This window comes from Emys orbicularis, chromosome 9, assembly GCF_028017835.1.
Source record: "Emys orbicularis isolate rEmyOrb1 chromosome 9, rEmyOrb1.hap1, whole genome shotgun sequence".
NCBI classification, from domain to species: domain Eukaryota; kingdom Metazoa; phylum Chordata; order Testudines; family Emydidae; genus Emys; species Emys orbicularis.
The window spans coordinates 87,979,807-88,003,708 of record NC_088691.1 but is presented as its reverse complement, the minus strand read 5'-3'; the positions used below and the strand labels follow the sequence as shown (position 1 = coordinate 88,003,708).

At 42.6% G+C, this 23,902-nt stretch overlaps 1 protein-coding gene across 1 annotated transcript in view; it reads left to right on the top strand.

Moving 5' to 3' along the window:
- Nucleotides 1-16,634, top strand: part of SI (sucrase-isomaltase) — a 152,910-nt gene extending 136,276 nt beyond the window's left edge. Inside the window, exons 59-70 of the mRNA XM_065410672.1 lie at nucleotides 690-828; nucleotides 1,967-2,100; nucleotides 3,276-3,310; nucleotides 3,410-3,526; nucleotides 4,060-4,208; nucleotides 4,674-4,758; nucleotides 4,869-4,925; nucleotides 5,878-6,002; nucleotides 6,749-6,837; nucleotides 9,277-9,326; nucleotides 11,889-12,062; nucleotides 16,557-16,634. Coding sequence (XP_065266744.1) covers nucleotides 690-828; nucleotides 1,967-2,100; nucleotides 3,276-3,310; nucleotides 3,410-3,526; nucleotides 4,060-4,208; nucleotides 4,674-4,758; nucleotides 4,869-4,925; nucleotides 5,878-6,002; nucleotides 6,749-6,837; nucleotides 9,277-9,326; nucleotides 11,889-12,062; nucleotides 16,557-16,634 — 1,232 coding nt within the window. The remainder of the gene's footprint in view (nucleotides 1-689; nucleotides 829-1,966; nucleotides 2,101-3,275; nucleotides 3,311-3,409; nucleotides 3,527-4,059; nucleotides 4,209-4,673; nucleotides 4,759-4,868; nucleotides 4,926-5,877; nucleotides 6,003-6,748; nucleotides 6,838-9,276; nucleotides 9,327-11,888; nucleotides 12,063-16,556) is intronic.
- Nucleotides 16,635-23,902: the final 7,268 nt, after the last annotated feature.

Here is a 23,902-nt window from a genome sequence, read left to right as displayed (position 1 = left end):
TTATCTGTAGTTTGCACTCTTATTATCACACACATTGTTATTAAATCATACCCTGTGTCACCCAGCAGAAAAGATTTGTAAACTAGATCCTTTATTATTAATTATTCTCTGTGGGCCAAAAGAAGAAAGTTTATTTGGTCCAACCTTGCATAAAATATTAAGCATTAATTTATTTTTTCATATTAAAATCCATGCTGCAAGGAAAGGGTTGTAAGCATCAACAATAATCTTTTATTTAAGATTACTTCGTGTGATATACCTTGGGGCTGTAGTTAAAAATCTAAGGAGAACATGCAAACTAAGGTCCTGATTCCACATAGTAAAATGGCACCTTTGTGGTGAGGACAATGATAGTCGGTACATGCTCATATCCAAATTGTAATAATATTGTGGCCATGAATTAGTATACAGGAGTGTTGGACATAGATAGTATTTGGAGACAAATTCTCAAAAAATTGGAGGGACATCATCAAGGGATACATCATGCCATCATTCCACTTGAGGAACGACTATTGTAAAATTGCTGGGAATTCATGGCCCTAAATGTTCTTGCCAAAATACATCAGGACACAGGCAGTTGAAAGAGGGCAGTAGTAAAGGAAAAATGGAGGTTTCAAGAGTGAGTGACTTACCTGGTTTCTTGTTGGCATTATGTTTAATGGTTTGACTTTTAATCTCCTCCTCATTAGCTTTGGCAGAAAAGGAAAAAGGGCTGGATCTCGTGACCTTGTGCATGGAAAGTCAACAGTTTCTGCCAGATGGGACCCCTGTGAGGCACTATGACGTACACAGTCTGTATGGATGGTCACAGGCACAATCTACCTACCAGTAAGTCATTTTCACTTTTTTCTTCTCAAAAAACTAGTGTCTTTGTAGCCAGATTGTGGCCTCAATTACTGAGGTGTAAACCCTGAGTAATTTCCATTGATATCAGTGGAAGTAGCTTCAGTGGAATAAATGAGCCTCACCCTCGATGCTCTGCAATTCCATCATTAATAGATTGTTGACTTCAATGGGCTTTGGATCAGGTCCAAAAAGCTGGTTGCCATTTTCGAATACCGCTACCTTGGACATCTGAAATGTGGTCCCAGCAAATACAGCTTTATTTACCAGGGTAAAGGGTGACCATTGAGTTTATTTTTGCAGGCCAATGATATAGCAGGTCTATAATAATTAAATTGCCTCTCTTATTTATGTGCTTGGAAAAGAGAATTGATCGGATCCATACCAAAATATGAAACTTTTGTTGAAGTTTGTATTAAAAAATAAAGCCGAGTGCTGCTGGTGGAGCAAAAAAAAAAAAAAAGAGTACCGCGAAATATCGGGACTAATTGTGGTCGGGACGCGGGACAAACGCCTAAATATAAAATCGGGACCATCCCGATTTTATCGGGACGTCTGGTCACCCTAAATACTACAGAAGTGCAAACTGGTATTATTTCATGGTGTAGTGCATAATATAACATTTAAAAAATGTTAATCTGGTGTGAAAAATATTAAGGGCCAGAGTGTGCCACATGTGGGTGTGCAAGAAATTATGCCCCTTCTTCCACTCAGTCCCAGGACAGTTTGTATCCTTGTGCTCCCAGTGCTTCATCCTGAGAGGGGCTGAGCACTTCACAGGTTTGTTCTGGAGAACTCTGATGCTGATTGCAAAGGCAGCAGGCCCAACTCTCTCCCCACTGGCAAGTAGTTCTGATCTAGGTCCTCATCCTGTAAACGTTTATGCACATAAGTAACTTTTCTCATGCGACTAATTCTTCTTAACTCCATATAACTACTCTCAGTAAAGTTAAACATGTGCATACACGGCTATCGGATCAAGGCCTCAGAAGCTAAGAACTACATTTTCCATAGAAACGTGGTCTCTCCATTGGATCAGTCTCCTAATTAGATATTTTATAGAAAGGATTTTTTTCTATGGTTGCCACATCTAATGTGCTTATGTTTGTATTTTTGATATTAGTGCTGTACGCAATGCCACAGGGGAACGTGGAATTGTTATCACCCGATCAACGTATCCCTCTAGTGGACAATGGGCAGGTCACTGGCTTGGTGATAACTATGCAAGATGGGACCAGCTTGAAAAATCTATTATTGGTATGAGGAGTAACTTATTTTAATGGCCCTCAAGCTTTAAACCATCACAAAGGAAAAAAGTCTGCTGAAGCACAATGGCTGCACTAGGAGTTAATTTTGTTTTTAGAGCTATTTCTGATATTATCACTATTTTCAATATAGGGAGTAGCCCTAAAGCCTGAATGAACTTCTTAGGATTGCCCAGTGTAGGACATCTCTCCTCATTGATGAATAAGTAACATCTGAGCAACCTTTACACATGTTAAGTTGTATCCAACCTGAGCTATTGTCTTAAACAAAATTAAACATCTTTGTCAGATAGACTAAGACAGCTAAGACTGGCTGTTCAGTTGATGCTACACGTATTTAAAAACACATTAATGAAGGTACAACGTAAGGAGCTGAAATATCAAGAATCTCCAAATTAGCATGACCAAAAGATCATAGGGCACTCAGAGAGGTGATTAATTAAGATCAACTGCATGAGCTTACCACAGATCTACAGGAAATCACATTTCCTGTGACATACAGCACACGGTTCTATGCCGTATAGTACAAAATCAACATTTGGAAAACCACTACATAACCAGTGGGATGCTGGCTAGTCTCCAGATGCTAACTGACATGGGAAAACTGCTAGGTGATTTTGTACTGGGAGATGAGAGGGTTTCAGTAAGAGAGGGACAAATCCTTGGAGCTTGAATGGGGATGCAGAACTTCTTTCATTGAGTCATCCGGACACTGGGTGATTGAACCATGCATAAAGAGGCAACAGTATTTTTGCTGAATCACTGTAAGGTTGTATCAAGTGTCTGATTAGTTGCAATGTAGGGGTGTAACTCCAATCTGTGGAGCTTTCTCAGATATATGGCTCTAGAAGCAAAGAGGGATCACACAGATAAGGAAAACCCTAGAACCATTCAAGCTATAAGGCTTAGGCTGAGGTTTATGTTGTGTTGTCATGTAAACTACTAAGAAAAGCAACTCAGTAAGTTTGGATGATATCACAGCAAGAAAGTGGAATTGTGCCATTTTACAGTTTTATATCATGGGGAAGTGGGACCAAGACAGTATCCTTGTCTGTAGGGAATCCCATCTGGCCCCACCTCCCCTGCTAAGAATCCCTCCTCATTTGGCCTGATAGAGAAAGATGCAACTGAAAAGTTTGTCTGATTTATTTTTGGATTTTTTGGCAGGTATAATGGAGTTTGGCCTCTTTGGAATTTCCTATGTAAGTTAAGTTATTAGTTTAAATTCCTATTCTAAATGTTTTTATACCATTCTAGTCATCTACAATATTCAGATCTAATTACCTTTTAAATGCTTTTAGATTGGAGCAGATATCTGTGGCTTCTTCAATGATACAACATATGAAATGTGTGCCCGCTGGATGCAGCTTGGATCATTTTACACCTATTCTAGAAATCATAATGTGATAGGAACTATGGTGAGTTGACGGTTCTCTGTAAATTATATGCCACCGAGATTAGTCAATTCAAATAGCATTAGCTGCAGTTCCTTTCCAAGGTAGTGCTCTGTAATAACAAAAGGATTATTCACCCTAAACTAGGTCCTGATTGAGCATCCATGGAAATCAATGGAAACAATTCCATTGACTTCATTGGGGCTTGGATCAGAACCTACATTTCAGTGTCCTTTACCACAGTATCATGCCTGCCGTTTGGCTGTTTGGAAAGGGAGCGGACTTCATTTCCCAGGAAGCCAGCAGAGCAGACTTCAGCTACAACCAGCGTTATTTGGACTTGATTTGGACCCACAAAGATGCATGCTTCACTTTCAGTTTATTGGAGATCTCTAAATGTGCTGGTTTCTAATTGTCTAAAACTTTTTGTTTGAACTTTAGTCAATAAAGCCAAATTCTGCTATTGGATGCCCACATGCATTTCCCGTTGGCAGAAAGGTGGACACAAGAGAGATTTTCGAATACAAATAGTAACCCTGTTTTATCTTTATTTTTAGAGGCAAGATCCTGTTTTCTTTGATGAAAAATTTCAAAATATTTCCAGGGACGTACTCAATACAAGATACACACTGTTACCTTATCTCTACACTTTAATGCATGAATCCCATGTTCTTGGTAGCACTGTAACACGTCCTCTGCTTCACGAGTAAGTATTAAGTGTTTGACAGCAACATTGATACAGAATAACTGAATCGTTATGAAGCAGGAGTTCAGTCTTTGCCCAGTCATAAACCTCACACATGCTTTTTCCCTATGACCTATATGAGGCTATGCATACACCCCTTTCCGTAGCCCTTTGTCCTTCTCTGTTCTGACTCGCCCTTCCCCACCTCTCACTAATTGGAGACACAATAGCAGACAATCTGTCCCTTCCTGTAGGGAAGTGCAATCTAGGTGGCATGAACTGAAAAAAGGGAGTTTATCCAGCTAATGATGCTCTTTCAATGGCACGTCAGTAACTTTAACCACATAGAAAAATGGTGTTTCACTTCTGTATGGGGGCCTCCTGGCAAGTGGAATTGATTGGCGGCATTAACCTGACTGTGTGCCCAGAATTAAAAATAAGACTGAAAAGATTAAGCCGTGATTGACAATGTTTTCATTCTTTTAGGTTTGTGGAAGACAAAAAGACGTGGGATATATACAAACAGTTTTTGTGGGGCCCAGCACTGCTGATTAGCCCTGTATTGGATGAAGTAAGCATTTCAATATTTATGTTCTTTATGGAATGAACATTTAAAAGGAAGTGTATAAAAACATTGATTTAAGTGTTAATTCTTATTATAAGTGTGCTTTCACATTTCAGGGAGGTACAGAAGTGAATGCTTATATACCCAATGCACGCTGGTATGATTATTACACGGTAAGCAACTTAAGAGTGTTCTCTGTATAATAGACCTTTTTAAAGAATTGGATCCTAGAAAGTTCTGAATACTTCCTTAGAAATACTGTGCACCTTTAATTCCCATCGACATCAGTGCCTCTCAGAATGCACTCAGCAGCTTGCATGGTCAGGCCCTAATATTATATTCCAGTTATTTTAAAAGATACTAAACTCTAATTGAGCACCCAAAACTTAGGAAAGGGTCAAATAATTGTGACCACCTAGGACTGGTCAAATATTATTTGTCAATAGTTGCCATTTTTAATAGAAAACTTTGATTAATCAAATACTGTTTTGTTTTCGCATGCAACCAGTTCTGCTGTCACCATTTTAAAACGCAACTGCTGAATATATGGAAATGCCAGTATACAGAAAAGCAGAGGTGTTTCAGAGTGACTGTCTGGTTCCCCCTGGATAACAAATCATTTTATTTTGAGTTTCTTCATTACTTTGCCTTGATACAATGAGATATGTGTGTATGTAGGCACATTGCATGATAACAGCTAGCTCATGCACCTGATATATCAGACACAAAGCGTAACTCCTCTTTGTCCTGTGGCTGAAGTGTCACCTCTGAAGTGTCAATATTTTGCAGTTAAAGCACCAGAAAAGTTAAAAAACAAAACAAAACAAAGAAAGCAAAACCAACTTGTAGCCAAAGTATAGTGCTCCTTATGATGTAGCACATGAATCAAATATTTACTTAAAGCTATAGCACAGTTTATTACTATTGCATCACAGATGGATTTGGAAATGGCCATATTTATGGATTTCAGTTAATGTTTCAGTGAGTTAATTGTGTAAAATGATGTGTAGGTGCATCACTACTTGACTTCTCAGGCAAAGGAAAGATGTATTGTACATTTGTGAGCAAAATTGCATTCAACACAATTTTTTATGCCTTCCTACTCAAGAAAATCCTCCTTTATAGGGAAAATATCTTGAAGTAAGAGGACAATTACAGACATTGCCAGCACCTCTTGAGCATATCAATCTTCATATCCGGGGCGGTTACATCATCCCCTGGCAAGACCCTGGTCTTAATACCAATCAAAGGTAAATGAAGTAAATTGGAGCATTTCCTTTAAAACAATTTTACAGTAATTTTTGAAAAACAATGCTAATATTTTACTCAATATTAACAATTGTCTACATGGAAATTAGAACTGATCTGTTAATTTGTACCTTGGAAAGTGAGTGACGTTTATTTACTCAGCTTTTGAGACCTCAGTGACATGGATGAGATTTGTATCCTCTGTAGGACCCTTATTAGCAATAATACAGTAAGAAAAACATATTTGTATGTTTCTTTATTTTACAGTATCTTTTTTTTTTTAAAGGCCACACTTAGCACTCCCCTGCTTCCAACCATGTAAATCCCATTGATGTGTAAGGGAGTTGTGCATGCAGAACAAAGGCTGCATGAGCTCCCAGTTTGTTTGTTCTTTGTCTTTCCCCATAATTCTGAGCTTGGAAATTATGGCCATGATCCTGCATCCCTTGAGTGAATAATGCTGAAATTCATGAGTAACCCATTGATTTTACTCACGTGTATAAGATTACTCAGATGAACAGGAGTTGACAAGAATTGGTCCTAAATAAGAATCATATTGCTATTTCTTTTTAAGTACACAATGCCTGCTCAGTCTGATGATGTAATGGAAAAGTATATTGTCACTGAGAATGGTGCATATATTTGTGAGTGTGTGTCAGGGAATCCAGAAGTCAGCTTCCAGTTGTCACAATATGTACAGCTGTGACTCCAATGAATGTTCTTTCTGGCTTCCTTTTTATTTTTGTAGCCGACAAAACTTAATGGGACTTACTGTTGCTTTGGATGATAACAAGGTCGCTCAAGGTCAGCTTTACTGGGATGATGGAATAAGCATTGGTAAGTGTGATCACTTTTGGTATAATATCAAAGATGGGCTCCACTCCTGCAAGTGACAGCATACAGGTAAAACAGGATCAGGGCCAAACTGATTTAAACAGTTAAAAAATTTTAAATTAAGATGTTTGACATATTAGGGGCCATCTCCTCAGAGGTGTCTGAAGGTGGGAGTATAGGTGGCTTTTTGCTCCCTCCTTCCAGAGGCTGATTCTTGGCTGTTCCTAACATGCACCAGTTAGAACAGCCTCCAGGCTATTTGCTGGCCCAAAATGGTCCAAGAACACAATGTGCTCAAGCCACACTCCTTTCTACTCTTTGCATTACCCAGAGTACCAACTGTTCATGGATGGGGGTGCAGGGCCAGGAGTATGTTGCTTAGATTTGGTATATAAACCTAGGGCTAGTTTGTACCCAGCTCTGCACAGATGCCTAAGGCAGGTGAGTGCAAGGAGCTATCCACCCATCTCTCAGATATTTCCTATATTTGTACATGACTCTCACATAGTGGACCATGAGGATCCTTTAATTTAATTTGAAATAATTGCCAAATATCCTTAAGGGCAGTTAGTTGTAATTATTTCCTTATTTAAAAATCTACAAACAAGTTTCTTTTGAAAATTTCTGCAGAATTCTAGGTCTGTCAGCTGAAATACTATAGTTCTTCTTCGAGTGATTGCTCCTGTGTATTCCACAGCAGGTGTGCATGCTCGCCACATGCACCGGTGCCGGAAGCTTTTCCCTTAGCAGTACCCGTACTGGGGGAGCACCGCAGCGACCCCTGGAGTGACGCCTGTATATCGCGCTATAAGGGGAGCCACGGGCTCCCCCCCCCAGTTCCTTCTTGCCGCCAGTGAAGGTAGTCGAAACTTTGTGCTCCAGCTCTGCTGTAGCCTTCTCTTCTCGACCTTAGTGGTACCATTCGTGGATTGTTCTTCAGTTGTTAGAGTGGGCTCGGGGCATGCCCCGTGCCCCAGGCTTCAAGTCGTGTGACTCCTGTCGCCGTTCTGTGCCTAGGAGTGACCCGCACACTGAGTGTCTCCGCTGCCGGGGTGAGACTCACATCAGCGACCACTGTAAGATCTGCAGGTCATTCAAACCAAGGACCAAGAAGGAGAGAGACGTTAGACTTTGAGCTCTCCTGATGGAGTTGGCGTTGGCCCCAACTCCGGCACGCCGAACGGACTCGGCGCCCAGCGCCCCATCGTCGGTGCGTAGCGAGGCTCCCTCGACCAGTCAGCGCCGCTCTCCCTCCAAAAAGCAAGGAAAGGGCCCTGCCTCGCAGCGGCGCCGAGACAAGGAAAGAGGGGAGGCTGGTCCTGCGTCGGGCAGCCTCGGTCCCCCCTGGGCTCAAGGCCTCTGACTCATATGGAGCGGAGCAGCCCGGTGCCGTCCACACACGCATCCCCACCGGTACGGATGCTGTCGACACCGGAGGCTATGCAGGCTGCGAAGGACATCAGGAGCCTGCCGGTCCCGAGCACGCAGCTCTTTATTGCCTCGGCCGAGCGGGTGAAGGGGCAGCCTATCTTCACCCAGCGGCTTTCCCACTGGATCACTTCGTGCAGACGCACGTGCTATGATCTCGCAGGGGTGCCCCCGCCACCAATCATTAGGGCACACTCAACGAGGGCTCAGGCCTCATCAGCTGCCTACGTCGCCCATGTCCGCATCCAAGACATTTGTAGGGCGGCCACTTGGGCCCCAGTTCACACATTTACTTCGCATTACGCGATCATCTCCCAGTCTAGGGATGACGCCGGGTTCGGCAGGGTGGTACTCCGTCCTGAACTATCGTGAACTCCTATCCACCTCTTACAGATATTGCTTGGAATCACCTACTGTGGAATACACATGAGCAATCACTCGAAGAAGAAAGGACAGTTACCTGTTCCGAAACTGGCGTTACATCTTGAGATGTGTTGCTCATGTCTATTCCACACCCTGCCCTCCTTCCCCTCTGTCGGAGTTGCCCGTCAAGAAGGAACCGAGGGTGGGGGGAGGGGTGGGGGGAGCCCGTGGCTCCCCTTATAGCGCAATATACAGGTGCCACTCCAGGGGTCGCCGCGGTGCTCCCCCAGTACAGGTACTGCTAAGGGGAAAACTTCCGGCACCGGTGCCCGTGGCGAGCATGCACACCTACTGTGGAATAGACATGAGCAACACATCTCGAAGAACGCCAGTTACAGAACAGGTAACTGTCCTTTCAAACTTGGAACTAATTTGTACACTAATTGCATAACACTAATTAAATATGGTATTTATAGAAATATGAGAACAGCGAACAGGTGTTATGTGATCATTTGATTGTAATGTTTAAACTGAAAACAGCAAACAAAAATTTCGGAAAGGTATTGGTTTTGTAAAAATTTAGGTGCATTTTATTTAATTTTTTGGTAATAGAATAGATTTTATTCTACTGATTTTTTTCTTCTTTTATAGACACATATGAAAATGGTAATTATTTCTTAGCAACATTTGCCGCAAGCCAGGTATGTATTTATATATATATATATATTGTCATTTTTAAGTTCTTTTTTTACCTCCCAATGAAAATTTTTCAAGACTCAATAGTTTTATTTAAAATTATATCTACAATCATTCTTTTTACAATCATTTAACTGTTTCCCATTGTACCCATACCATTCATTGCAACATTCCTGCATGTTAATTATATCATAGAAATGTAGGGCTGGAAGGGACCTCGAGAGGTCATTCAGTCCGGCCTCCCATGCTGAGGCAGGACCAAGTTTACCTAAACCATCCCTGACAGGTGTTTGTCTAACCTGTTCTTAAAAACCTCCACAAATGCAGATTCCACAACCTCCTTTGGAAGCCTATTCCAGTACTTATATTAGACTTGATTTCCTAATATCTACCCAACCTCTCTCTTGCTTGTCCTACTTTCAGTGGGCATGGAGAACACTTGATCACTGTCCTCTTTATAACAGCCTTTAACCTATTTGAAGACTGTTATCAGGCTCCCACTCCATCATCTTTTCTCAAGATTAAATAAGCCCAGGTTTTTTTTAACCTTTCCTCATACTTCAGGTTTTCTAAACCTTTTATCATTTTTGTTGCTCTCCTCTGGACTCCCTCCAATTTGTCCACATCTTAAAATGTGGCACCCAGAAACCATACACAGGTGAGGCCTCACCAGTGCCAAGTAGAGCAGTTACAGTCACCTTCTGTGTTTTACATATAACACTCCTGTTAATACGCCACAGAATGATTTAGGCTTTTTGCAACTACATCATGCTGTTGGTTCATACTCAGCTTGTGATCCACTGTTACCCCCAGATCATTTTCAGCAGTACTACTGCCTAGCTAGTTATGCCCCATTTTATATTTGTGAGATTGATTTTTCCCCCCTTCCTAAATAGAGTACTTTGCACTTGTCTTCATTGAATTTTATCCTGTTGAATTCAGACCCACTATCCAATTTGTCAAGGTCACCTTGAATCCTAATCCTGTCATCAAAAATACTTTCAACCCCTTGAAGCTTGGTGTCATCTGCAAATTTTATAAGCATACTCTCCACTACATTATCTAAGTCATTAATGAAAATGTTGAATAGCACTGGTCCCGTGTAGGACCCCACTAGATGCATCCTCCCAATTCAACAGCAAACCATTGATGACTACGCTTTGAATATGGTCTTTCAACAAGTTTTGCACCCACATTAGTGTTTTAGCTAGACCACATTTCCCTAGCTTGCTTGAGAGACTGTCATGGGGGACTGTGTCAAAAGTCTTATTAAAATCAAGCTATATTACTTCTACTGCTTCTCTCCATCCACAAGGCCAGCAATTCCATCAAAAAATGAAATTGGGTTGGTTTGGCATGATTTGTTCTTGACAGGTATTGAAGTTAGGCTGACTGGTCTATAATTCTCCAGGTCCTCCTTGTTCCCTTTTTAAAAGATAAATACTACATTTTTCCTTCTCCTGTCCTCTGGGACCTCACCCATCCTCCATGAGTTCTCAAAGATATTTGCTAAGGGTTCCAAGATTGCTTCAGTTAGTTTCTTATGTATCCTGCGGTGAATTTTCTCGGGCTGTGGTGACTTGAATACTTCAATTATCTTGTGATCTGTGCTGGGAAGTTTGGATTAGAACATTCACAAAGAGCAGCTCAGTCTTGGGAGGAACTGTCCTGTTAGGAAACAAATATTTTATGTTCAATTTGTTCAAACATGATGAAGCCCAGGTGTGGTAGGATAAATGGTCCCTAGCCCTCCATCAGACTTCTTCTGGAGTAGCCTTATGAGACTCTGAGTGATCCCAATGAGGAACTTGCACAGTATCTCCTGGTCTTGAAATTCAACCACTTAAGAATAAAGTCAAAGTCAGGTAAAGGACAACGAGAATTGCCAAGGATAATACCATGCCTGTCTCCTGTCTTAAACTTCCTTGGGGTCATGAAAAACAACAGTAATATGGTGAATGTGAAGTTTTTGCAAATTGCTTCAGAAACAATACTTTTGTTGTATGCCTGGAACAATGAACTAAAAAGGCTGCCTCTCCTATAAGGTATTTTTATCACCCGGACACAAAAAATGTTTTACATGTGATGAGCACACTTCATACAACCAGTGAACAAAAGAAGACTGGAAGGCAACCTTCCACTTTATTAAAGCAACTAGTGAAAAATTATCCAGATGGTAAGGAAAGACGAGTGAGAAGAGGATAGAATGGAGATGACTCTTATGGCTGAGATACTCAATTCCTTTTTTAATTCTGCCATTAGCCAAGAAAATAAGGAAAAATAAACATTAGGAATTAATTATGGGATTGTGAACATATCTGTCAGCTCCTGTTTTTGCAGCTTAAATAAGTGTTTGTGCTACAGAGTACTTGAGGGCCAAATCAGAAGTGACATTATTAGATCCTATTCTATTGGCAATGAAATTGCAGTAGGTGTGAATTTGGCCCATGGTCTCTGGATGCTTGGATTAAATTGCTGTACTTTACTCTATTTGGAAGATGATATGTGTTCCTGTTTTGATATTACTCCATTTTATTATTCTCCTGTATTTTTGTCAATTTTTTCAGAGTACTGTTAATATAAGTGTGGTGCACAACAACTTCCTAACTGACACAAATCCATTGAATTTTGGCTATATGAACATCTGGGGAATAGGAAACCAACAGATTACAAATGTTACTGTCACTTATGATGGACAGACACATATGATTACTAACTTCACAAGTAACCAAGAAAATCAGGTAGGTGAAAAATGTAAAGGTTTTGGTTACAATATGTTCTCAAGTACTGTTATAATAAACCCTTTCTTTTTAGTCTATACATTTCTGCATATTCTCAATTTATGCATCTTAATGTATGTTCCAATAATGTAAAGTGCTGGATATAAACCCAAGACATAAAGATACTAATTTTAGATTAAAACGGCATTGTTAAACCTCCCTGTTATGCCTAGGCAGTGCAAATAAACTCTTCCAGGCAGGGACTGTCGGTTTTCATTTTGCACACTCCTAAGCATAGCGTCAAGGCTTACGTTATGAATTACATCTCAAAAAAACGACATTAAAGGAAAGTTAACAGAAATGCCGGAATTAAGGCTGATCCCACAATCTTAATTCAACCCTATTTTTATTTGCATTATGATACAGCCTTTAATTACAGAATCACATACTGGTTTTCTACAGGACCCCTGCCTCATTCACTGAATGGTTAGTTATTCAATATTTCTCTTTAATCCTCCATATTCAGTGTGTGCCCTCAGGCCTATTTAATGCACACCAACCAAACTCTGAACTGAATGCAAGATTATTTATTTCCTCATGGCATTTCTGTGGTGCTGTCGCCATGGTATTTGAGGGCCCAGCATCACACACAAATTTGGTGGCAGAGAGGGATAGACTCCAATTCCTCAGGGAGGGAGTTGCAGTTGTGAGAGCCCAGCACTTCTCCAAATCTGGCCCCAGGTATCTCACACTGGACATCCAAAAAATGGAGGAATACACATTTAGTGGCTCGCTGAAAATGTTTGTTTAGGTGATGACCAGCATCACACAGGAATTCGGCATGTGAGAAAGGAATGGAATAGAGTTTTCCAGGATGACATGCAGCTACCTTAACCATGGAACTATCCTTTCTCTTCCTGCAGTCTCCTGCCTAAACACCTTCAAACTTCTGCAATTCTGCAACAAATGATGCAGAGAGTCTACAGACCATAGCCTCACTCACTATATAACCCTGATTAATTCCAATAGCACCGTGCATCTTGTGCACTGAATGAGGCAGAGTCCTGTGCGGGGAAAATAATGTGTGATCATATAGTCAAACTATATAATAATGCATGTGTACAAGTGGGCTGAATTAAAGCAGTCTTAATTCTGGCATTCCCTAACTTTTTAGTGCTGGACTTTGCAACCTTAAGGTTTGGGGGTGATATTATATAAAGAAAAGGTTAACATGGTTCTTTGGATATAATTTACTAATTTCAAGCAAGCAAACAAACAAATTGGAAAAACAGAAAATCCATTATGTGGAACCATATGGCCTATAATTTGGATCATCAGCAGGGCTTGGACCTTTTGATCAACAGATTATTCGAGCTGACGGAGTAATTGTAGCAGTAATAGGCTCTTGTCCTCTTTTGTCAACCAGTTACTAAGGAGGGGGTGATGCATATGCTTTGCCAGTGGATTTCACAGATATTTGCTGATAGCAAAGAAATGTAGCGACTCAAGAATCCTGGGTTCAATTCCAGATTCTGTAGGGGAGTGTGTTTTAGTGGTTATAAAGTCTGCTGCCTCTGTGCCCATAGTCTCTCTACTTCTATTCACCCCAACTCTGGACTCTATCTCCATCTCCTTCTATGGACTTCCCCATCCTGATTCCTGATTCCCTGCATCCCCACCTACTGTTCCTGCCTCTCTTCTCAGTCTGTCTCCCCTCCTTTCTGGTTTCTACCACTCTGTTCCCATCTACTCCCCCTCCAGCTCCTACAAAGGCTCAGATATTAAAACACACATTCAGGGTTGGTAACTACCCCTTATTTGGATTTATTTGTGTTCAAATGACATCCTTGATTTAAGGCCCTGATTCAGGAAAGCACTTCAATTTTTTTTTAAGCATGTGTTTAATTTTTAACACATGCTTAAGTGTTTTCCTTAAGTAGGGACAAAATAAATCAAAGCTATTTGTTTTTCCTTTTAAAAATACTTTCCCTCATATTAGAGATTAATTAAAAGAAAGTAGAATTCCATTTCATTACCCTTAGATTTATTTGTTTAGGTCCAGTATTCACCAACCCGTTTTCTATGCAGTGACTGCTAGGCAGAATGTTTTGCTGTTTATTTATACCAGGCTGCTCTTGCTTCCTCTACAAGTTTTCATTTGATTTCTTTAATCTAATACCTCTCACAACTGAGCTAAGCTCTCTTTCAGCTCCTTCTTTTCTCATTTTCACTGACAGCCTTTGCCGCCTTCTGTTCGTCCTATGCTGCTATCAGTCATGAGAAAATGCTTTTAAGGATTCTACCCTTTCCATCTCTTGAACTACCTTTAGAAAACGAAATATTTTCATGCCATCTCTATACACTGTAATTTAAAATGGATCTAATCTTTTCTGCTCTCTACTTTTTTATAACTAGAGACATTTTCAAATGAAAATTGAGATATCCTATCCTTTAGGGATAACCTAATCTCTCTCACTGTCTTCCCATATAACATTTCAAGCAATAAATAAAGTTCTCACGACTTTGAGAACTTACCACAGCGCAGAGGCAGTTTCCAAGAGTTTTAATTAAAGCTAAGCATTTATTTAGGTTACAGTGTCCTATCTTCAACTTGAATAGAATCATTTCTTTTCTTGTATTTAATCTTTGATCATCTATCTACCTTTGAACTTGGATGACTATCCTCTCCTTGTCCCATTTCTGCTGTCACTCTTGCATAACTTCAACCTTATAAGACACAATAGAATTTCTCACAGATAGGGCAATCTTTTTCAAACAGGGGTGTTTTTACTTGCTGTGTTATTAAATATAGCCAGTGGTACAGGAGCCTGGAATACAGTGGTGCACTAAATGTATACATTTTCTTATTAAAATACCTGAAGAAGAAAGATACAATTTTAGAACCTAACTGATCTTCCAAAATGCTTATTACTTAAAATGAAAAGTCAATTAGACTGCTATTGCATACCTAGTTTAATATTAAACCATAACTAATATTGTTTGCAATGTTGTTGTAGCTGTGTTGGTTCCAGGATATTAGAGAGAGAAGGTGAGTGAGGTAAGATCTTTTATTGGAACAACTGCTGTTGGTGAAAAAGACAAGCTTTCAGGCAACAAAGAGCTCTTCTTCAGGTCAAGAGAAGAGCTCTGTATAACTTGAAAGCTTGTCTCTTTCACTAATAGAGGTTGCTCCAGTAAAAGATATTACCTCACTCACCTTATAACTAATGCTGACAGTTCAATGGGAAATCTGTTTAAATGATTAGTTATCCTGTGTAATTTAGAAGTATGTAAACTTAAAAAAAATGCTTTTGAAAACTTAGCCTTTTTGGTTCATTAGAAAGCCTTTCCTAGGCTCTTCCATTATAAGTATTTTACACAACATACAGTCATGTCTTTTAGACCAAGGTCCTGCAGTGAACTCCAAATGGGCATAACCTCTGTGTAGCCCTGAGTGAAAACACATGTCAATAGACCAAGGACTAGTTCCACGAAGGGGACTGAGATTCAATGTTGCAATGCCTGCAGGCACCCTGCAGTCTAGTGGACTCTATAGCCCCAAGTTAGCTACCCATGCTCCCTATACAATGCATGGGGAGAGTTACGTGCTGAAGAACGGAATCTACAAAAGCCAGCAAATTGAATGTAGAGCCACCGAAGCTAGCCTGTAGGAAATGCTGAGGAGAAGGGTGAGCAATTAGGTTCCCCCTCCCCCCAAAAAGGGAGGTAGGTATTTAAGTCCAGGTTGGAGGGAAGTGCTGCCCTCTGCTTTGGATGCTCAGCTCTGAACTGTCTCCTGGAATTAGCTACCTTAGCCATTTCTCACCAAAAAGGAGGAGGAAGTAGTGGTGCCCCCTGTACTTTTAGCCAGTGGTTGGGCACTCACCTCGGCTGAGAGAGACTCAGGTTCAATTCCCTCCTCTGCTTTATACAGAGAAAGGAATAGACTTTTGGATCTCCACCCCCACCAGGTGAGTGCCCCAACCATTGGCCCCTGGGGGATTCTGGGATGGGTTTCTCCCAATCTCTCCTGTTAAAGTTATTCGACTGTGTATAATAGTCACTGGGATAGAGAAAGTGTGAGAATGAGGCACTCAGGTGAGACTTTGGAGACCAAGGTGCAAGTGAGCTAGGCAGGAAAATGCTTAGTTTAAGAATCCTATTGGGACTTAGACATGAGCTGGGAGCCAGGCATCTAGAGTGAGGCATCATATGCTCACTGACAGATTTTTAAATATTTAAGACACTTTACTAATGAAATTGTAGGCACTGAGGGGAGTTTACCAGTGGCAATCTAGGTGCATAAGGACTTCAGACTTAAGTGGCAGCTGAAGGGTTTTTTTGAAGAACAAAAATTTAGATTTTGGTGCCTAAAGTGGCAGTTTGGTCACTTAAATCCCTTTGTGGATCTAGTCCCAAATCCCTAAGAATGACTGGGCTGCGCTCCCCTCCATTGTGATTTGTTATTATATACTCATACCGATTTTCTTCCTGTGGCCTCTTCTCTACTTTCAGGTGCTACAAATTGATTTTATTGAGAAAATATTCAGCATTGAAAAATTTACACAACTTACATGGACAACAAGCAATTAAGCATCTGTGGACAACAGGCAGTTTTAAAGCATCTCGAGAGGCATCTTTTCATCAGCTGTTGTATTTTGTTCAGCTATACTAATAGCGAAAAAACAAAGAAATAAAAAAAGTCTATTGTGCATACTACTGCACTAAGACGTAATTTTGCCTGTGCCACTTAATTCTGACATGCTTAGTAGGGATGTTCGCTTAGCTTGCACATGGGGTAGGAGCCAATTTTGAAACATACATGTCATATTTATGAAAACATATGTTTTCTCTGAGATCTTTTGCTGAGTAATACAGAGAGCATAATTTCTGCAGGTTATTGAGGTGGAGAAAAAAGCCAGTGAAATATAATATGACACTATGAAAATGTTCTTTACCTTGCCATTTGTAACATTCAATATGCATTTTGTTTTATACAATACAGTACACTTTTAGTGTAATTTATCCTACTGTGTGCAAGAGAACTGAAGTTATGAGATTACTATGCATTGAAAATAAAAATGTATAAATTAATAATTTTGATTTATTTTGGATGTAACTTAATTTTTTAGTTGAATTGGGCTCAAACCAGAATGTGCAATCTAAATATCCCAATCCATGGGGAGGGACCTAATCTGAATGCAGTTCCTAGAGCTGATGTTATATCCTGCAGATAGATGTATTTAGTGTGGACCCTTTCAGCCAGGCTTAGCTCAATTAACTCTGCTGGTCTGACGCTTCTGCATCTGTTTGGAGGACGCAGCATATATCCTCTCTCTATAATGGTCTGAACTAATGTTGGATATCAGGTTCATCTTTAATATTACAAATATTCAGTTAAATAGGATATTGCTCTTTCTGCTGCTGTGTCCACTTTAACTAGTGGAGACAATACTGTAGTTTTCAACTTGATGCAGTAAGTCAGCAGAGATCCTGGAATAATAGTTCTGAAAGGTGGGAACTGCTACATTCAGCCAAGCCCCTTGCTGATAACTTTAAACTGTTTCATTCCTCACATAAAAAAGGAGCGGGAGGGTTTCAGAGCTTCACGGCTGTCTATGAGCGACATTTCATTTTGATGCTATACATGGATGGCATTTGGCTGAGCTCCATTGCTTCTTTGTTCCTGCCAGCTCAGGACAGAGCCAAGTGAAAGGCAATTAGCAGAGCCCCTGGGCACATTCAAAGCTGCACTAGAAATCCAAACTCGAAGAGCTCAGAGCATTTTGGCAACTCAGATGGGTGGAGCAGATCTTAGAAGAGCACCTCCATCTTTTTTTCTTCTGTTCTCCCTCCCAATGAGGAGCCAAGAAGAAAGAGGGACAGAAAGTGTTTGTGGCAGTGGTGGTGGAAAGAGAGAAGAGCACAAGATTTCATTAATGTGAGGCATAAATATTAAAGAGCAACAGGCAATCATTGATTATTAAAGACATTTCACAAAAAGATTATTATTAATAGCAGAGACAGTGCACTGTCCCACTAAAGAATTGAGAGAGAGAAAGTGTCTTTTTAAAGGCTAGGACTTAATCATTGCAATGTCTAACTTTTAGGGGCCTTGCTAGGTAGTGGAATTCATAACCCTGAATCAGCTGTGCAGGCTCCCTATATAATGCCTGGGAAGAGTTAGGTACCTACGAATAAAAATAACAGGAGTACTTGTGGCACCTTAGAGACTAACAAATTTATTAGAGCATAAGCTTTCGTGGGCTACAACCCACTTCTTCGGATGGGTTGTAGCCCACGAAAGCTTATGCTCTAATAAATTTGTTAGTCTCTAAGGTGCCACAAGTACTCCTGTTATTTTTGAGGATACAGACTAACACGGCTGCTACTCTGGTACCTATGAATGAGATTCACAGAGGCCAGCCAAAGCCTGACAGTAGGAAAGGGGTGTGAGCTAAGCCTCATTCCTCAGGGAATTAGGTGCTTATTGCCTTGTGGGATCCACCATCTCCTGGAGTTAGTTGCTAAAGGCATCACTGCAGAGCAGCCAGGGTAGGGGGAGAAAGTAGCAGCCCCTGCTTCCCTTACAACCTTTAGCACATGGTGTTAGAATACCAGTTGAATTCCCCACTCTGCCTGATCTGGAGCAGGGATTTGAATGTGGGTGGCCTACTTTTCAGGTGAATCATTGACCTAACTCATGGTTTCTATTTGTACAAGCCTGGTTCAGTGGCACCTGGACTAGCACCTAAGCTCCATAAAGATTTAAATAAATGGCCCTTGCCCCTTCCCCTGCACTCTAGGAGACTTTGTCTTGGTCAGCAGGGTAATTAAGGGGGGAATAAAGTGCTCCCCTTTGTGCGGGCTTCCATGTGGCAGGTGCGTGGGCAAGTGGCACTGAGGTAAGCCATTGGCCCCTGGTCATCTGAAAAAAGACCTATAAACCACATTCTTCCAGCCTAAGCCGCCACCCAAGCCCAAGTGAGTGTCCATTGCAGGTTCTCGGCGGCGTTGGGGGGGATGTCGGTTCCCTGATAAACCAGGATCAGATGTGGACCTCGGGGAAGGCATTTCCTAAAAGAAAGTGGAGAATCGGGTCTGGGATCCTAATGTCTGGTATAGTGAAGTGACAATCCTGTCTTTCACATCCCTTTAATCATAATGCCAACGGAGGGGGTGAGGTGGAAGGTCCGAGCAATAGGATTGGACCAGTTGTTGAGGCGTGACTTGCACTTTACTGCCTAATACTGTATTGCCTAATAGTTCTCCAATAAGTGAAAGTAATAAAGTTGTGACCTCTTTAAACTACTTCCATGCATCTTGTCTTTCTGCCCAGGGACAAAAGGAATATTTGAGCTAAACATTAAGAAAAACTTCCTAACAGTAATATCTATTAGACTGAGGAAAAGTCGCCCAAGAAAAGTGGTAGTGCTCTGGCCCATGGGAAATTTAAAACTGAACCCAAAAGAACACTAGAAAATACACAAGTAAGAAAAGGCTTCCATTAATAGATGAACAATATGCCCACCTGACTTGTATGATTTTATGTTATTGCTTGCAAGTGAAGACATTATTAAGGAGGCTCTTCTTTCCTGCTAGGCATCAGACACCTCAAAATAAAAAAAGAGAAACAGCCATAAAAAGCTTGCATGGTGACTACTTAATTAACATTTCCATTCTGGGAGTTTCCAGTGCCTATTTCTCTTCTTGAACTCCTATTGTATCACAAACTCCCCTGTGGTAATGTAGGGGGAAGAAAAATGCCAATCACAGCCTTTTGAGGTTCATCAACCTTTATTTACAGATCCAAAATATGAGCATCCTACTCACAAACAGCTGATTGAGTGTTGCTACACAAAGGCACCAAATATAAATACAGCTATCCACTTGCTGATGTTTTTAACAGATTCAATCGTTGGCATAATGGCAATACGATACACATCTCTGACAATTTACTGCCTGAAGCAATATAACTTAGGGACTGATCAAACAGTGCTTATCCAGCATGGCTATATAAGGGTCTTACTTTGGTGGGCAAGTGGAATTCACAACCCCAAGTTAGGCACCCAAGCTCCCTGTACAATGTGTAAGAAGACTTAAAAATGAAAGAGCAGTGAAGGTGCTAGTAGCTCTTATAAAGCTGAAGCTAGAAATTGTAGCAAATTGATATGGGAAGCAAAGGGACACAAGGGGAAATCTATGGCCAATAGAGTACAGACTATTGGGGTCAAGGAGAGCAAGACTGAGGCTAGTGTGTGTGTGGGGGGGGTCATGAAGGGTTCAGTGAGGGTATGTATTAAAGTTGTGGGGTCATGGAGCACAAGGCTGGCAAGAGTGTGTGTGCAGGGGTCATGCAGGAGTCACTGGATGCAGGCAGGGTCACAGAGGGAGTCAATTAGGGAATCGCTGGCAAAAGGGAGTCATACAACGTTCAGTGGGCCTGAGTATCAAGGTGGAGGGGGTGTTCAAATGCGGGCATGGCAAGCAACAGTTGAGGATCACACAGGAGTTTGGTGGCAGTCAGCATCATGTGGGGAGGGTGGCGTCGTTTAGGAACTATCTGGAAAAAGTAGGGTCATGCAGGGGCCAATGAGGCTATCATGTCAGTGAGGGCACAAAGATCATGGAAAGCACGGCTGAGAGTCATACAAGGGGTCAATGGGCCTGCATATCAAGGCAGAGAGGGTCAAACAAAGTTGCGGAGAGCAACAGTTGTGATCATGTGGCTCACTGGGGTGGGGAGGGTGGTCACCGATGGTAAGTGTTGAGGCAGTCAGGGTCACAGAGCGGGATCATGCGGGGGGGGGGGTCAATGGGTCTGCGTATCACAGCAGTGTGATCACGTGGGGCAACATTTGTGACAGTGGTCACTGATGATCCATTTGGAGGCAGATGGTGTCAGGGTGCATGTGTGTGTGGGTCAATAATGGAGAATCTGGTGGAAGCACGTAGATGCAGCGGTCAATGAGGTTGACTAGCAAGGCATTGGGGGGGTCAAACGAGGTCATGGAGAGCAACAGTTGTGAGGCTCAAACAGGGAGGTCACAAGAGCTCATGGAGCTCAAGGTTGGGGGGCATTAATGGTGGCCAGTAGCAAGTATGGGATCACAGAAGGTCATGGATAGCATGGCTGGAAGTAGTAGGGAGGTTCATGCAGGGGGGTCACTGATATGTTTGGAGGCAGTCACTCACAGAGGGGTCATTTAGGGAATGGTTGGAGAAAGTGGGATCATTCAGGGGCCAACGAGGTTATCAAGTTATGGCGGGGGGACACTGGGCCATGGAGCGCAAGACTGAATGTAGTGGGAGTGTCAGTAAGGCTGAGTATCACTGCAGTGTGGTTGCATGAGGGTAGGGCAAGAGTCGGATTACTTTTGGAGGCAGTTGGGTCGCAAAGGGGTCAGTAGGAGTGTAGTGGGGCGGCTCCACCCTCCCTCCAGCAGAAAAAGGGTTAAAGTCAGCCCTGGGAGAAGGTTGTGGCTGACAGCTGCTAAGCTAGGCTAATTGGGGAAGCGGGCCGCAACTGGGACACAGCCAATCAGGCCACAGCTGGCCTGTATAAAAAGGCTGTGAGCCAAATGCCCAGGAGGAGTCTCTCTCCAGGCTGGGAGAGAGAGCAGAGTCTGGTTCCTTTTAGAAAGGGTGCTGGGAGTGAAGCAGGGCTGGAGAGCTCCAGGTTGGCAACTCCCCAGGCTGCAGGGCCTGGTCCAAGGCCAATTGGGAGGCAGAGGAAGGTAGCAGGTCCGCACCCCCTTGCCTATGATGAGTGGCTTTTACACTGCAGTCTGCCCCAGGGAGCAGGGGCTTGGTGGTGACTGGCAGTAGCCCAGACTGAGGCAGGGTGGGGATTAGAGGGTTGCGGGTTTCCCAGAGAGGGGAGACCCACAGAGACTGGTGGGGGTATTGCACTGGGGTCCAGGAGGGACACGGGGCCAGCTACAAGCTGGACACTGGCCTGCAGAGGACACGCAGGCTGGAAAAGAGCTAATTCCCTGAGACGACGAGCAGGAGGCGTCGCAGGGGTGAGTCCTGCACATTTACAAGGAGACGGCCTGTGTGTGTGGTGGGGGGCGGTGAGCAGGGGTCACTGAGGCTGAGTATCAAGTCAGTGGGGTCATGTTGAGCAAGGCTGATTGGATCTCATGCAGGGGGTCAGTGAGGGCCAGGAAGTGTATGTGTGTGGGAGGATCACAGGAAGCAACACTTGTGGTACTCAGGACATGGGCGGGGTCACTTCTGAGACGTTGTAGGTTAATAAGGGCATTTCTAGAGTAAGAGAGGTTATGTGGGGCGGTCAGAGAGCTTGCGTATCAAGTCAATGAGGCCACACAGAGTCATGGAGCGCAAGGCTGAAGGTAGCGGGCACGGAGGCAGTCATGCATCAGTCAATGGGCCTCAGTATCAAGGCAGAGGGGGGTCAAATGAAGCCCTGGAGCACATCAGTAGTGAGAATGAGGGTCACCCAGGGGTCAGTGATGTTAAGTTTGGAGGCAGTCAGGGTCACAGGAGTCAGTTAGGGAATCGCTGGCGGAAGCAGGGTCATGCAGGAGTCAAAGAGGCTGACTAGCAAGACAGTGGGAGGGGGTCACATCAGGTCATGGAGCTCAAGGATGAAGCTGGGAGGGTTTGTGAGGACCAGTAGCAAGTAGTGGGGGGGGGGGTCACACATAGCATGGCTGGAGGTAGTAAGGGGTCATGTGGGGGAGGGGGGGTCACTGATAAGTTTTGAGGCAATTGGAGGAATGTCTGGAGGCTGTCGAGTGATGCAGGGGGCAATGAGGCTATGTCAGTGGGGTTACGTGGGTCATGGAGAGCAAGGCTAAAGGTACTGGGGGGATCATTGCATCTGAGTATCATGGCACTGTGGTGACAGAGCAACACTGGAGGCAGTGAGTCATGCAGGGGTCACTGATTATACTTTAATCGGGGTCACAGACGGGGTCAATTAGAGAAAGTTTATATCTGGAGGAAGAGGGGTCAAGAAGGATGAGTATCAAGTCAGTGAGGTCACACGGGGTCATGGAGAGCAATGCTGAATGTAGTGGGGGTCATGCAGGTGTCACTGGACCTGAATATCAAGGCAGTGTGGTCCCACGACTTCCCAGGGAGCAACATGTGGGGTAGTGAGGATCACACAGTGGTCACTGATAATACATTTGGAAGCAGACAGGTTAATAAGGGAGTGTCTGGAGGAAGAGCATTGAGGGTGAGTATCATGCCAGTGGGGTCACGCAGGGTCTTACAGAGCCAGGCTGGAGATAGTAGGCGTCACTGATAAGTTTAGAGATATTCAGGGTCACAGAGGTGTCAATTAGGAAATGTCCGGAGAAAGTGAGGTCAGTAAGGGCCATTATCAAGGTACTGGGGCTCTCACAGGGTCACAAAGAAGAAGGCTGTCAATGGGGGTCATGGCAAGCCAGGCTGAAGGTAGTAGGGGTCATGCGTCAATGTCATTGAATTCTTTCAAATTAGTCAGACGATCTCTGCCATGTTCTTGGAAATCAAGTTAATTAATTTCTTCTTTAACTAGGTTACTGGCCTGGTGGATAGGGGAATGCGCTGGACATAATATACCTAGACTTTAGCAAGGCTTTTGACACAGTTCCCACATGACATTCTGCTAAGTAAGCTGGAGAAATGATGGCTTGGCCAAACTACAGTTAAATGGATACATAATTGGCTAAACAACTGCAAACACAGTAACTATTAATGTCAGATTGGAGGGAGGTCTTGAGTGGGGTTCCACAGGCATCTGTTCTGGGTCCTGTGTTCATTAACATCTTTATTAATGACCTGGACACAGTGATCAAATTTGCAAATGAGACAAAGCTAGGGCGAGTTGGCAACACTTTGGCGGA